General features: G+C 34.1%; 1 protein-coding gene across 1 annotated transcript in view; it reads right to left on the bottom strand.

The window, feature by feature from the left end:
* Positions 1–642: 642 nt before the first annotated feature.
* LOC136034824 (zinc finger protein 277-like) overlaps positions 643–16,872 on the bottom strand; it is a 46,661-nt gene continuing 30,431 nt past the window's right edge. The window contains exons 6-8 of the mRNA XM_065716265.1: positions 9,542–9,793; positions 3,839–3,990; positions 643–891 (exon numbers count right to left, since the gene is read on the bottom strand). Of these exons, the coding sequence (XP_065572337.1) occupies positions 714–891; positions 3,839–3,990; positions 9,542–9,793 (582 nt within the window). The 3' untranslated portion in view covers positions 643–713. The remainder of the gene's footprint in view (positions 892–3,838; positions 3,991–9,541; positions 9,794–16,872) is intronic.

The following is a 16,872-nucleotide window of genomic DNA, read 5'->3' as shown; positions in this document are numbered from 1 at the left end:
ATCCACCCCTGATGTAAAAATACAATCCAGTCCCCCAAGTTATGGTCACCAAAGAATGGAGAAAGAACCCCCCAAATTAAGTCCCCAAAGAAAGAAATTACAATTGCCATGTGAACCAAAATAAAACCACATTATTTAGTTATAATAAAAAGTTCATTATACATTGAAAAATTAGTTCATTATACATTGTTTCATTGTACTGCTCAAAAATTTCCTTAGAAGAAGCTTCAGTTAATTGATTATAAAATAATTAGCTCTTGATTAGCAAACAGTACAAAGGCTAGTGAAGAAGGCAATACATAATATACCTTTTATTCCATTTTGGCAGAAGTAGTTCATTATACATTGTTTCATCCTACTGCTCAAAAATTTCCTTAAAAGAAGCTTCAGTTCCGCTCCCTGTACAATTGCAAAAACGCGAGATGCTTTCGTGTAAGATCATGTATAATTCCGTTATTCCACGCGTAAAATTGCATGACTGTAAATTCCATCTCTTTAATTCCAATTTACTCACAAATCATTAATGTTTATTTTATTTTTTCTTTAAGAGTAGATCCTTTTCAAAACGCGTATTTCACTTCCAGCTTAAGATGTAGCATGAACTTGTCTCTCATACTAGTCTTAGTATTTCCACACAACAAATAAAAAACAGGATACATTTATTTACATCCTTTTTCATTAACAATTTCTTCAAAATAAATGTCAATGCATGATCAAGTTCCAGAGATTTCTAACTCCCTCCGGAAACTTTCGTCTAACAGTACTGATGATGTAGGAACAATCACGTCTTCTGGTATGACCCCAAATCTTGGACTTCTATCACTTGTCTTTACGTCATTATCTTCAAGAAGCTGAAGAAGAAAATCATCTTCGTATGTAGGAAAAAAGTACCTGAACAAAGGATACTAAAATTGAACAAATAGATAAGCAGAATTGAAAGATGCATAGGAAAGCTATCTCGGAAGACTGAAAGCTTCAATTCCAAGAGATTGAGAGAGGAGTAAAGACTGCCAGACATCACAATTGGAGCAAAAGAAGTTATAGTTCATTACAATTATGTGTTCCATATTTTGTAGTACTGTTCTTGCAGTGGCGGTTCAGACTTCTCTTGCGCCTGGAGCGAAATCTTGATTAGCCCCCTCCCCAAGCTCCCAATAATTTTCAGGTATAATTTTGATAAAATCTTTGCAATCTGCGTCCTCTACTTCATTTTAGTAAAAATAAATTTCAAATATAAAATGATTATAACCATTACATTATTTATTTAACATTTTGCGTCCCCTAACATTTCTACGAAGTGCCCCCTCTGTGTCCCCCCTAAAACCGCCTCTGTGTTCTTGATATAAAGCACTTCATATTTTAAGTGCGTAGCAATAGTATGTTAGGCATCCAGATGACAAAAAAAGGAAGGGCATACATAAAAAGGTACAGAATGACAGCCATTTTTAATTGTCGTCGAAATTAAATTATTAGCATATTTCAGACAGAAAAAAAGAAAACACTATTTGAAGAAACAAAATTCAAAAAAAACAAATATCTGACCAGAAAAATTGAAAGACGCAAAAAAAAGTCATCCTGGAAGAATAAAAACAACAATTCCAAGAGATTGAGAGAGAGGAGCAAAGACAGCCAAACATCGTGATAGCAACAAAAAAAGTTCTAACCTTTTTGCTCTAAGAATTGTTTGAGAATTAAAACTATTAGTGCGGCGTTACCCAGAAGGCTTAATAATATAAGAGAACCTTTATTTTAGTTGTTTTGAATTTGCATTAAAGGTCTAGTATAATTTTGATGCAACGAGATTTTCTGGAAGTTTGTCTCTTAAAATTATCTGAAACTATTTTTTAAGGAGAATTTTTATTGGTTATACAATAATCAGGGCTCTTTTGAACTATAAGTTTTTCATACTTATAAGTACTGCACTTGATATCAAACACTTAATATTTCAAGTACCTAACAAGAATATGTCAGCCATCCAGATAAAAAAAGAAGGTCATACATTAAAAAGTACAGGACAACAGCCTTTTTTTTATCGCCGTTGAAATATAATTATTCAAGTATTTTCAAGGGAAAAAGAAGGAAACGCGATTCGATGAAAGAATTATCAATTGATTTTTTCTTCTCTTTTTGTAACCTTTGCCATTTTTATCCATTTCAATGTCTCATTTCAATCCCAATTTCACGAATATTATAAACACACCAAAGAAACCTTACCACAGGGGAAAGAGGAGGTATTTTTCCAAGATTTGTTTGGGAAACCTCATCCGAGGAAAATAACGAAAAAGACCGAATAGATGAAAAATTTACTACTTGGCAATATATCTTGCCATTTGGCCTCCCTCACCAGAAAAAAACTAAATAATAGTAAAAAAAAAAGTTGATTTTGGTTCTAAGGAGCAACCCAGAGATTATTTAGACCAGCAAAATTCACAATTTTTATAGTTTTGCATAAAACTAGTTAGCGTATTAATGTTTGTGGGCCTGTATCATCAGATAGAATCTATTTATTAGACATTAAAGGCATCTGTTCTGTCACGAGATCATTCTCTAAACACTTCACAGAAAAACTGCTATTTAAAAGCCAAGCTGGATATCAATCCATTACAGATTTTATGGCAAGTGGAAAAAATTTGAAGGTATATGTTATTTTATTAGGTAGCTAAAAAAAAGTGTTTTATTTCATGTTTATTTTCCTGTTGAGAAACATATTCTTTGAAGTTGAAGAGCTAAGACTTAACTGCAAATAGTGTTGGAAAATGGTAAGAGATCTTTTATATGATTCAATAGGGTCTTCATAGGAAGTAGCAACTGACAATGCAGCGTTATCTAGCAGAACAAGAAAAATTATAAGCAAGCTTACATTCCATTTATTAAAATTTGGATTCGATTTAAAGATCTAAGTTTATTTGGATCGAACCCGAAATTTATTAAAAATTGGTAGGTTCTTTTCTTCTTGAACTGGTTTATTGATTATAAAATAATTAGCTCTTGGTTAGCAAACAGTACAAAGGCTAGTGAAGAAGACAATACATAATATCCATTTTGGCAGAAGTAGTTGTCTTAACTTAACCCAGTCCAAAGCAGAATAAAAAAATGTCGATATAAAGCAATTAATGGTTTAATTTTCTTTTATAATCAACTTTAGCATTTTGATAGATAATGCTAGATGGCGTAAGATTGTTCTTTTCCATGAGGTAAACTTAAGTCTTTATCCCATAATTTTCATATTTTTTTTTTTATCCGGAAAGAGAAACACTGTCCTTACATAATACCAAAAGAGTATGGAGTAGTGCATAGATCATGATAATATATTCCCTAATGAATGGGATAATATGCTCCAAACAAACAATCCGCATTTGAAAATACAGATGGCAGTAAAACTCATGAAAAACTGGGACTCATCAAAGTTAATTCAAGCGGCACTCATTTCGTTCTAGGCTCAATAGTTTTTTGACAGTAAAAAGTACTCACGGTATGAAAATGCTTATGGATTCGAACGAAAATTGTCATTTTTAAGGAGTAAATCTATTGACTTAATAAAGTCAGTGTCAAAAGTTACAGGCAAATGTTGTAAACAATAAAATACAGCAAAATGACTTTCGAATAGACTTGAGTTTTAAGAGCAAAATTTCATTTATATAGTTTCAACTGATTAATTCAACATCCGCTTATATTTATAATTTTGTTTTAAATTAGACGGGGGACTAGTCATGAGGGGAGACTAATCCAGATTGAAACTGATCGTTGAGGGGACTTTATGAAATTCATACACAGATATGGTTAACACATATTTGTCGAAGACGAAAGAAGAAAATACAATAAAAAAAAACGAACTTACTCGGTTTGATCCCATATGGACTCAGCTGGAATCCTCCTATGATCATCTGAGTCCATGTGCATGTCAACTTGCAACTTTGTTTTGAACTCTTTACTGCAATAGATACATCTTCTCTGGTGCATTTGTCTTCTAATGTAGTTGACTAGTTTAACCTACATACAAACGGTATTGACTCAGTGCTATCGAGTATTGTATTACCAAACACTATGAGTATTGGGATTGAGTAGTAATTGTATTGAGTATTGAGATACTGAGACAGGAATTAAAACAATGCTAAAAAGATAGAGGGTGAGCAAACAATGAATTTTCAATCCCTCCCAGGTTTAGATTTTCCCTCTAAAACAAGCGATTTTGGACCAGCATTCGGCTGTAACTTGCAATAAAAGAACATGGTAGTTATATTATTGCAGCAACAGATTTCAGACCTATCAACTCGCCAAGCCATAATTATGATATTACTTTAGACTTTTTATTTGAGAAGTATCTAAACTTACTTATAAAATAAGAAAATTTTTCTTTTTTCAACCATTTTCAATCGATTTTCGAAGTATTTTTAGTCTAAAAACCAAATTTCAAAAATATGATCCGGTAGATAAATAGAATTGAATCTCAGCTATGGAATTATAATAAGATTTTCCTATTTTGTTTGTACATTAAGTCCAAGGAGAGCAGAAAAATATCACATCAAAATTTTCACATTAACATTAGTGCGTAAGTTAAGTTGTAAAGGTAAGTTAAAAGGTAAGTTAAGTTGTAAAGTTGTGTAAGTTAAGTGCGTAAGGTAAGTTAAGTTAAGTGCGTAAGTTAACATTAGTGCGTAAGTTAACATTAGTACGTAACTAATGTTTTTTAAAAACATTAGTGCGTAAGTTAAGGCACCTGCTATCAACATTACAAGCTATTTAAAACCAAAAGGCAAAGTTTTTCTTAAGGTAGTTTCAGATGGATAAGATTCCTATAAGGTTTCCCTCGAAGAGCGAAAGAATTTTCTATTAAAAACATTTCTAAGATGTTTTGTTGAAATGAATTGAGGTTTTTTCTACAAAATCGTATACAATATATTAAAAAAAAGTCAAAAGAAATGTGCTTCCCGCCGATTCCGATGTGTCTGAACTAAGCATAAGCGTAATGCTGATGTTTTAGTAGTATTTTGAAAGTGCTCGTAGATGGTTTACTGGTTTGAAACAATCAAAAATTAGATGGCGAAATTGTTTCTAGAAGTTTACAAAATTTTATTTTGTACTCTATAAGTGTATATATGTTTCGAATTTTAGTAGACTTTAAGTAAAACTATCTTTATTTACACTCGAAATCATACTCTTATCCACTGAAATGTTGTGAATTTTTCTAGAGGTTCCCAAGGTTTTCATTGTCATTTTTTTTTTCTTTTTTTTTACTTTTCAGTCTGCGAAGACTGATGGTATATCATATAATTTTTTTTTAGGATCAATTTTATCGATTCATTTTTCACTTTGGGTATGCTTTTTTTTCTTTTTTTTAAAAAGCCCTTAAGTTATAAAAAATTATTAATAAAGCCCAACTATCATTTTATTTCTCAGTTTCATTTTATTAAGTAAGAAGCTGCTTCAAAATAAAATATTCAAAATGCTTCATTTCATCTATTCAGTAACGCAACAAGGCTCGTTCAGTTCTGTCCGAAATACGCGAAATACTTTAGAAGAAACCCATAAATTCCAAATTACTTTTCAAACTGAATATTGCTCTATGATTTTAAATATATTCCGAAGAAAGTTGTGCAGTAAACCTAGGAAGTAAGAAACCCTCCTGGTCCAATTTTTTTTTAAACACTAGAAATCAACATCTAAGAAGGAAGGAAATTTACCCTGCCTTACTATCACTACTAACAGCACAGCAACACCAAACCACCTGATACCCACACAGCTACTTACGGTTCATCCCCATCCCAATCAATCAAAGCCCCCCTCTTTAAACCCTTTCAAAAAGTTCCTATTTCCCTTACACCTTTCCTTCCGACACCCCATTCGGGGAAGACCTGCTTTTCGTTTTGGCCTTAGATGGTTGACCGACAAGGATGATATTTGGCAATCTGTCATCCTTCACCCAAAGAAGTTGCGCTAGACATCTTAACCTTTTCTTTCACTATAGCCATAGAAAGCAGGGATTGAACAATATACTTTGGTTAACAGATGGTCTTGATTAGTTCCAAACAAATTTAGTCGCGTCGATGGCGCCATAGAAAATTCATTTATAGAAAACTTATTCTCTTTTTTCATTTAAAATAATTCAGTCTCCTATTTCTTGATTAGACGGTAGATCTAGATTACCATGGTTGTAGAATCTTCTTCATCAAGAATAAAGTCAAACCCATAATACCAAAAATTTAAGAACACGATTTGAAAAAAACAAAAACAAAAAACTGTCAAGTGAGGAAGAACTGCAGTTTGAAACTGATCTAAGCATAGTAACTATTATATCGATTAATTTTCAAGGTACCAGTTGTTTGAGAAAACAAATTTATGGGAATTTCGAAAAGTAGCCTGAAAGCCCGCAAAAATGGTGTGGGATGGAAATTAAAACTGTACCATTGAAATCACCATAGCCAAAAATCCCAAATAGGAGAATTACAGTCTTATCTTGAGCCACAAGGAAAATCACTTTTTCGTATTGGAAGCAGTAATGTGCTTCCTTTTTCTCCATTTTTTCATCGCCGCTTGTGGGGTACTGGAATGTTATCTAGGAATGTTTTAGGGATTTTTTTGAAAATTAATTGTCATATCTAGTGTCTTTGTAACAAAATTATAATATTAAAATAAAATGCAATTTTTTATAAAAACTGCATCTTCATGTAAGGACGGCTTTCGTGTTTTAGCAAGCAGTACCGGAATAACTTTCCATGTGCTTCGGTGGGTGAAGACGGACAGGAATAACTTTCCTTTTGGGTTTTCACGACTTGGGAACGCTTTCTCCTTTTTCTGAAAGTGAATCTAGACAGATGTTAGAAAGTGTAGTTGGAAACCACATTTTTGGTATAAATTTCAACCAGGCACAAAAAGTGGAAGAACATGGCTAAATTTGTAAAAGAATATTTATGTGGCACAAATGAAAAGGGCCAGTTCCTGCTCCAAGGTGCAGGTAAGCTTGATAGTGGTCGTGAAACGTATCCCACAAGTTTTCGGGCTCCGACCGTCATCTTTGCTTTCCATTTTTCAATTTTCGCTTTCCAAGTGTTTTTGAGAGGTGGGAGCGAACAGGAAAACGTTTCCGGAATCTGGCGAAAACCGCCCAATAGAGGAAGATATAACACACGTATGTCTTGAACTCCCTAAAATGTCGTCACTTTGTTGTACTTTTATTCCTCCTACGGCTTGGCTAGAAGTAATAGCACTAAATACAAAAAGTTAAAGTTATTCTAAATCGCAAAATTGTAAAGTTATTTTTTTAATCCTCATTATATACAAACTAAGTCTATTAGTTTGAGATTTTCCTTTATATTTCAACTAGATTGAATGTCCCAATATGGACTTACATATTTTGAATGGACGGTGCTTTGATAATCAGGTTTAATAATCCCTTATAAACATGAAGATTATAAAAAAAACTAGCGAAACGCAAGAAAAACGAGGAAAAGTATCAAAGCAGAGTAACTGAAATATATTGCAAGAAAAGAGTAACTATATAAGCAGAGTAACTATTGCAAGAAAATGGCACAACAACAACAAAAAACATAGCAGTCTAGAAAATGGGAAAAAGAGTATTAAAACAGATAGGAAGTAATAAAAGTTAAATAAAACTTGATTAATACTGAATATTGTTTTTGAGGAGGATTTAAGAACTTTAGGACAGGACCATATGAAAAAAAATTGTTTTATTAGAACTGCTATATTTGCCCCCAGAATTTTCCTAGATTTGGTAATTTTTTATAAAAAATTTCATCATCCAGGGAGAAAGCAAATGCCGAATCTACTCCACATCCCTTGGTATCTAAGGTACTAAGGGTATCTAAGGTACCAAGGGAGGTACCTAAGGTATAAATTAAAGATAACTTTTGATTAAACTCAATATAGTAAAAGGACTCACCCCCTCTGATAGATTAACACATGTGTGAATGTTTTAGTACTTTTGTTCTAACCGCCAGAGTATTTTATCAATCCTTCTGCTACAAACCTTTTATCATTCCTTCTATTATCATTTATAAACATTATTTTTTAAACTTCATTGCTATTCAAAAGGCCCTCAAATAACCTTAAAGTCAAGAATATGTAAACAAGATTAAACTTAAACATAAAAGGTAGACAGTTGAACGAAAATGCTTTTTATCATATCCTTAGTTTTGGCGTATTGTAATATGACGTAACCGTTATATAAACTCGTTAAAAATCAACCCACGAAATTCAACTCAATAAAATGCACCCTATTAAACAGCACTAATTTCACCCCACACAAAACACAGCCATATCAAAATTAACTTGGCAGAGGTCAGCCCAGAAAAGCCCAATTTGATCAAAATTCAACCCAAACAAAATGTAACTGCGCAAAGTATAATCAAAATAAAATTTAATCCAGAAAAATTCAACCTGGGTAAAGTCAACAAGAGAAAATAACTGAAACCCACAAAACTTAACTCACAACTTAAGAAAAATCAATCAGCACCCGAAAATCCGCCACTAAACCCGCAAATATAATCTTGCACACCTGAATATAGAACTCAATATTCCAAACTTGAAAAGGACAATAACGCGCAGCTTCGCGTTTGATTCCGCTCCTTTTGAGTCGACCTACAAAGAGCGAAAGTACATACACTCGAGGTGTAACTGTGGCTCATAAACTGGAATCTCAGATAATGTTTCCATTGATAAATGATTTGTAAATAGGAAAAATGTGTTGTTAAGCCCAAATTCGTTAAACTATCCAAAGCGGTTTTGGTCCGACCTTCGGAGAGGAATCCCCATTACCTCTATACGTCTATAATTTAAAAATTTCTAGAGTCAAATGTCACGTAGTACATTTTTGTCCAAACTTTAGAAAGCGAATTTCATTGGGGCAACGCTTAATTTGTCTGATACGAGGGAGCTGACGGGGCACTCAGTGCTACGGAAAAACTTATTAGGGGTCCCTACTCATTTCTTTTTTTTTAAATTAATGCCAGTACAAAGAAAGACAGCAGGTCTTGAGTAGATGAAGAGCTGTGGGTTTATTTTTACGAAATGAGTAGTTGCCTTGGTAAAATTTTCCGTGCGTCCATTTTTGCTAGCCTGAATTTTTTCGGATTCAATCAGGCTTTTACGCCAGACTACACTCAGCAGAGGAGTCAATCCAAAAAAAGGAAAGCTATGTAGACTTACGGGGAAATCCCTTGCTCCAGCAACTTACGGACAAGAGTTTCAAGCCAACAGGATATAACAAACTTTTTGGCCTATTTTCGGGCCCCTGGCAAAATCAGTACCGGTTGAAAACTCAGTTACAGGTGGGAGTTTTACTCATCAAATATAAGCTGATTTTAATTATTCAATTTAATTAAATATCAATATGAGTCGAAAGCGCTTGACATAAATGATGACGAGTTCAATAGAGTTAAGATGCATAAAATTGAGCTACATGGGGTCGAATTGAATTATAATCGAATTGGCTGGGGCAGAGTTACACGGTTACCTTCCTTTTCGTTCATAACTATTATGAACAAATGATAAGTTCGTTTCGAAGAACAAAAGGAAAAAAACAAACCTGTTGGTAAAAATCCAAATTCAATTTTTTCCTGTCAGCATGAAAATCAAAATTATGATCAACTTTCAAATGACTCTCAAATTTATTAATGTCTGTGAATTTTGAATTGCAGAAGAAGCAAACAGCACCAAGATCTTGCTCAGCCTCCTCCCAATCAGACCAGTCTTCAGATTCTGAATCCATCTCCCGTACAATTCGAATCTCGCCAGCAGTTTCATGACATGTATAATTGCCTCTAATAGATATTTCGTCCTGGAATTCAAAACTTTCAATTATGGTATATAGCTTATTATTTCTTATTTTTAGCTTTACACGCTAACCAAAACTTCAGAACATCCTATCAAAGTCAAACATGTCAACTGTATATTCAAATTATGTCTAACATTAAAAACTACAATGCAATATTTTAGTTTTTCAACATGAACGCCTGAAAAAACACCCAGTGAGGGGTTACCGCCACCTCAAATATCCTATGGAGTAGTAGGTCATTTCCGCTACTGCAAATAAATAGTTTTTGAACAATTTCTTTTTTTGGATTCGTAGCGACAAAAAATGTAATGCTGCTATAACTTCCTGGAATGACTTTTCTATAGGCTACACCGAAAAAAAGCAATCAATTTCTTGTTTTTAAACAATATATTTACCAAAATGTTCGCTCTTTCATTGTCTAGGAAACCAACTACTAGGCATTTCAAAACATTTATTGTTTATTCAGGTAGTTTATTCTTTGCTTTTTTTGGCTGCAGAAATAAATACTGTGCAAATGTAATAGGAGAAGGGGGTCAGTGGCGGATCCAGGGGGCGCCCCCCTGATGAGGTGGTGGATTTGTGGTTGGAATCGCTTGCCCTGGTTTGGGACGAAAGTTTTTGTTTTTTTTTTGTAATTGGTTCTTAATAGTGGAGTTTTTAATAAGTTTCTAATTATTAGACTGGTTCTTTTTCCGAATAAGTTTAAGGTTTTAGTCACTTTCTGCTGTCTCTGTTAGGTTTTACTAATGTCACATACAGCCAAAAAGTATCTAATTCAATTTAAGTTTGTCAAGGGAATCTATCCGCATTACCACAGATTCCAACTGGGAGGCGAAAATCTTCATTTCGTAAAAACAAGGAGGGAAAATTTGAAATCCTAACTTCTTAAGGCTAATGGTCTTTTTTGTTCCCGCCCAATTTCTGAAACAGATTCTAAGAATCTTAATAACGCCACTGCTAGTATCTATTCGATAGCAAACTCGTTTATGAGACTTGACAAAAACATAAACAAGTGGGAGAAAAAAACAAAAGATGTTTGTTTAGCAAAAGCACGTTAGATTCTACGGAGATTAATTTAAATGAACAGGTTATGTAAAAGAAAATATACCCACTGCTGAGCTAAAAATAGTGTTTTCTTTTGCACATCAATTTAAAGGGTAATCCTATATTTTTTCGCTCAGAGATTTTGATTCGATGTGCATTGAATGCAAATGGTAGAACTTGTACGAAAAGTAGACAAATCTTTTATTTTCGAGATGGGTGTCTGTTTTGAAATGTAAAGCGTGAACTCTCCCAAACCTCAACCGAGACCGAGTCCGTTTGGAAATGAAAATTGTTTGGCTATTGGGAGAACCCTTGGGTATTGAGAATTGCAAGCATATAGCCAGGTGGGTGAAACACCCACCTGGCTATTTTCTTTTAATCTTCAGTTCTCGAAGTCCACCAGTCCCCAAACTTAAACCTCGTCATGTTACTTCTGAATTCCTTTTTACAAATTGTGATGAAAATGAAATAAATGAAATAATTATGTGTATGAAATAACAATCCTGTGGAGTAGATGAAGTATCGTTAAAGCAACAAAAACAATTGTTATTTCTATTTTGACTCATCTGATTAATTTATCACTTGAAGAGGGAACTTTTCCAGAAAGACTTAAATTAGCCTGAGTGCTACCCCTTCACAAAGGGAAGTCAAAAAATGAACCGAGTAATTACCGATCCATTTCTATTTTACCTTTTTTTCGAAGATTTATGAGAAAGTAGTCCATGAAAGAATGTATGATTACCTCCAGGAGTAGAATCTTCTGTGCGATACCCAACTTGGCTTTCGCAAAGGACTTTCTTCGGATATGCACCAGCTATCTGGAATTCAATCCCCTTGGAAATCCGGAACTCAAATAACCTTACTACCTTCAAGCGAGCAGTGAAGGGTCGTTCCAGAAATACTGTTTAGATTTGAATATCATGCGGTCCTCCTCTTTTCGGTCTTTTCTTTTCTTTTCTTTTTTTTCTTTTCTTTCTCTTCGTCACTCCCCTTTTTTCTCTTTTTTTTCTTTTTTGATAAATCCAGTTGATTCGTTGTTTCTGTTAGTTGATTGTTTAATTATTCTTTAGTTAAGTTTCTGCCCTAGTCAAGCACTTTTGTGCTTTCCTGGCAGATTATGTACATGGAATTATGTGTTTTTATTTAAATATATATGATTGAATTGAATTGAAGAATTCCTGCGAACAAAACTCTAGCACAGCTTGCATCAAACAATAAGTGCGTAATTGGTAATTTGATGTGTGTGTGTAGACTTGTTCCTGTGTTTGCGTACGTTCGTGTTTTTGTGCTCCTCAATCTCATCCTGCTAAATAACTAAGAAGACTAATCCGCCATTCCATCATAAATTTACTATGAAAAAGTAGCACATAAACAGAATTGATGGAAATAAAACTAATTTATTGGGAAGATAACAAGAGGAAAAGTTTGTGTAAAACGAAAAACTCAATGCATACCCGTACTAATGAACTTATTTTGGAAGAAATATAGCCTCTCAGGCGCATACGGGTTAAAGCACATAAAAAAGAATTTTTATTGAAATAGAAGAAAAGCGATAACAGTAAAAAATTCGGGATTTCCCAAAAGGAATTTAAAAACCCTTGTCCATCGTATCTGCCCCCATTAAAATACAACAACGAAAACAAACAGTCCGCACATGCAAAAGTAAACTACCCAAAGAAAAAGGATGAATGTTTGAGAGGTTTTTCACTCTCAGAAATCATATACCTCAGGTGGCTAGTACCAAGCATGGCAGAAGTGTGCCAAGCATAGCGGAACTGTGAGAACAGTACTAAGAGTGAATGATCTGTGCCAAGCATGACATAAGTATCCCAAGCATGGCAGATGTCTGCTAAGTCTGATACAAGATCGTGATTTCATAGCAATCTGGGAATGTACATTATACAATTAGGCTAGTGAGTTAAGTAATTGAAAATTAAAGAGCCATTTGAAACAGACGGACAGAAAATAAAATCCTTCAATGATCTAAATGTGAAACGGTCAAACATTACTGTCTATGCATAATTGACTGAAAATGAAGAGAAATAAAAATAAATAATTATACCAAACATAAAATAAATGGGTACTGCTATATACAAATAATTAAATCCTAAACGATTAAAAATTAAAATGAGTGCTAAAGTTAAACCAAAAAGGACACAAATTACTGCCCATAGGAGTTCGACTAGAGTTCCCTTCTAACCGTAAACCAAAATAAAAAATTGTCGCTAAATAGAATCTGTAAACCTTAATTGTTCCTGTAATTAGTATATTAAACACTAAATAATTATACATTACACATTCAGTTCATTTTCAATATCTTTCCAGTCACCTTGATTTTTATAGGGTTTTTTTTTTTGTCAGTATTTTGGAATTAATAAGATGAAAGCTATTTTCCTTGTAATAAGATTAGGGCATTAACGTTATTTTGTGTTAGGGCGAGATGCACAAGATTTCGGAAAGAAACTTAAAGACGCTTTAATTAAATACCAAAAATGAACGAATTGTACAGAAAACGTAATAATTGTAGGAAAAACTATAAAAATCACAAATATTAAGCCCAAGTAACATACAAGAAATTTATAAAAAAAAACAAACTAAAATTGTTTGTATTAAATGTATTTAATATACTTCAGACCAGATAAGAAACTTCATTATTTTTGGACATTGACGAAGAATGAGACAGAAATTTATGGAGGAAAAAATAATTTTCCTTTCCAATATTTTTTAACACATTTTTTTTTATCAAACACGAAGATTTATCTATTCCAAATCAGACCAAATTATTTCTTCAAAATCACTGTTTTCATGCATTGAGTTCCTGGTAAATTCACTGTTCTCCCCCGATCCCTTCTGTGCGTTTTTTTTCTTGCTGTTCACTTCAACTCGACTCAACCTTCTTTTTTTTCCTCTTTTTATTTCTTGAGACAAGCTTGAGTCCTTCGGTTGGTGGGCTGTTGTACATTTTACAGACACAGGTTCTCTGATTTCCATATTCCTTGCAACCCTTGAGTCTAAAATTTCAGGAAGTAAGGATTCATTCCAGAAGGCTTCAAGCTTCGGAAATATTTTTTCCCAGTAGTCTTTCGATCGGTGAACTGTAATTATTTCCCAATCCTCAATAGAGTTATAAACTATTAAGTGGCATACCATTTTATCCAGTATCTCGAGTTGGCCTTGTATCTGGGCGAAATACCTGTGATTTTTTTTTAGCTGAAGACCTTCACTGGATAACTCAAGAAAAAATGCTTTAACTAAATTTTTTGACTGGGCCACATCATAAATGGTTTTGAACTCTGGTATATTATGCACCGTTTTTATCTCTATAGGTGTGCCATTAGGGAGCAGCCCATCTACAGATGCAGCAAGATACTGATACTGTGGATGCACACTGAGTCCTATTTGATCTCCCTTTACGACTTTTAAGTTGAATTTGTTTTCATATGCTTCTAGTGCCACTACTTCTAAATCTAAGCCCTTTTTCATTAGGGCAGAGCAGAATCTAGGTCCCAAGTTTCGAATTTGCTTAACAATTGGGGCAACTCTGGTGCTGTTTTTTCTGGTTGCAATTCTGTGGAAGTAACTACTAGTTATTCTCTTAGATCTTTCTTCAACCCAAGTGTCATTTTTGGATTGGCCCTTGGTACTGTTGAACAAACAGCTTATACTGGCAAAATCCAATTTTAAATTCTCGTCAGTATATTTTTGTATGGCCAAATTCATTTCATCAGAAGTAATGTCTGGCTTATTGCAATTTGGTCCATAGTCACGATTACCAAAGTTATAGTTTCTATTTTTTAACTTAGCAACGTGTTTTCCTCCAAGAGCACTATAATAACTGGTCAAATTACGTTTAGATATTACACGGAGTTTAGCCGTTTTATTACAATATTTTTTTGTTACGCTAGAAGGACTAAGCCCAAAAATATTTTTCCAAGCTAATTGATGCCATTTTGGACCTGAATTATAAGCAAGACTTGCTCCATGAACTCTTGCATGATATGAACCTCGTTTAGACCGGCTTATTTGCTTTCCTCCGATGAATTTAGCAACAACTGACATGTAGCTTTCAGCTAAGTTTGTAGTTGCGTCATTTCGAAGCTGCTCTGCTTTTCGACACACAATATCGACCTCTGTCATAACATCTTCAAACACGTGCAGGGGAAAATTATTCCACCGATCTTCTATTTTACTATTCACGGTCAATTCAGCAATCTTAGGACATCCAGAATCACATTTTGTGTGGTTTCCGAAAACATGGTACGGACCTCTTTTTAACAAGATTTTCAATTCTTCTGCTGTTCCATTATTTTCAGAATTTATTTTTATCGCACCCCTTAAATTTTTTGTCAGTTGCTGGATAATTCCTCGGGGAAGACATTTTGTGTACAAACCTTTTTTATTTTTGCACAAATTATATAGATGGGCTGTATAGTTTTTTGTGACGTGATTTGCACATTCATGTTTCCGTATGTTGGAACCGTAGGAAACACTTTGTTTTAGCTTATAAAAAACACTGGAATCACCGTCACCGATAAACTCTAAAAACTGTAATCCGTGCATCTCCTCACTGGAACGAAAGCCTTCAACTAGAATATCTGTTTCCATGCTCCTTGAATTTCCGTTATAATTCAGAAAGCAGAAATGATCTTTGGGAATTACTTTGGCGTTTGCAGAAGAAAAACATATATAACAGTATTTATTTTTTATGCCAACATATAACAGTTTTTTCGTAAATGCATCTATGATAACTGCAACACATCCTTTGGCCGAATAATCGTGTCCTTTGCTACGCTTATTCCAGCCTCCATCACATATCACTTTTGTCCAGTATGAGTCCTCCTTATACCTATCATCATGAATGGCTGATTTTAAGGCCTCTCGTCCATTTTCTAGCAAAATTTCCGATAAACTATTCATCCAAGCATTACCAAGCTGCCTTTCAATACGGGAATAAACTATTCGTGACATTGGTTTCACTCCAAGCACCCCGAAGAATTCACACAGTGTAGAATACCCTCCTCCACTACCCATGGCTCCCCAAACAGCCTTCGAATTCAAGCAGCCTTTAAGACTTGATTTTTTTTCGGAAAAAGCAACCTGTGTCTGGTCCATAAAACTTGAAAGATATTCTTTTACGCTTGTTGCTGGACATTCTGGTTCACCTTTAATCCTCTTTTCCCAGTTACACTTATTACACTTAACTTTCAGTTCAGTTTTCAGGCCTTTCTTTTCTAATTGCTTTATAATCAATTTTCCGTGATCGCAACTGATTTTGTGTCTGAATGCTGAAATTACTTCAGCAAGGAAATACCTTAGATTCACAATGCAGTTTCCATCTGGAATTCCAGATAAGTCTATCTCAGTATTCGTATCGGGGCAATCAACACCGTAAGAACCACTACCGTTTCCCAATTTATTTGAATCGTCTATGAGAGGATTTGCTGAAAATTCTTCTGAAATTTTCGATCCATTTGACAAATTATCTTTATCTTGTTCTCCAAGCAGCACCTTTCTAAAAAAAATGAAAAGAACCATAGAAAAACAAAACAGCGACCCGGCTCAATAGTAAACGAAAGTCTAAAAAACGAAATTTTGATACTAATAAATACGTCAAAAGAATCGGATTTTAATTAAATTTAGTCCTACCCATCAAAAGATAAGAGCCTGAGAAAATTTGTCTTATTTTGGAAAAAAGGGGGAAACACGCCCTAAAAGTCATAGAATTGTTTTGCCAGAAGACTGATCAAGGGTGCGTGTTTATTTGTTTTTTGTTTTCTTTTTCCCAGGGGTGATTGTATCGACCCATTGGTCCTAGGGTGTCGCAAGAGGGCTCATTTTAATGAAAATGAAAAGTTCCAGTGCCCTTTTTAAGCGACCAAAAATTGGAGGGCACCTAGGCCCCCTCCCACTTTCATTTTTTTTCTCAAAGTCAACAGATCAAAATTTTGAGATAGCCATTTTCTTAAGCATAGTCAAAAAACATAATAAGATGTCTTTGGGGACGACTTACTCCCCCATAGTTCCCGGGGGAGGGGCTA

Source organism: Artemia franciscana, chromosome 13, assembly GCF_032884065.1.
Source record: "Artemia franciscana chromosome 13, ASM3288406v1, whole genome shotgun sequence".
NCBI classification, from domain to species: domain Eukaryota; kingdom Metazoa; phylum Arthropoda; class Branchiopoda; order Anostraca; family Artemiidae; genus Artemia; species Artemia franciscana.
This window is presented reverse-complemented; position numbering and strand designations above follow the sequence as displayed.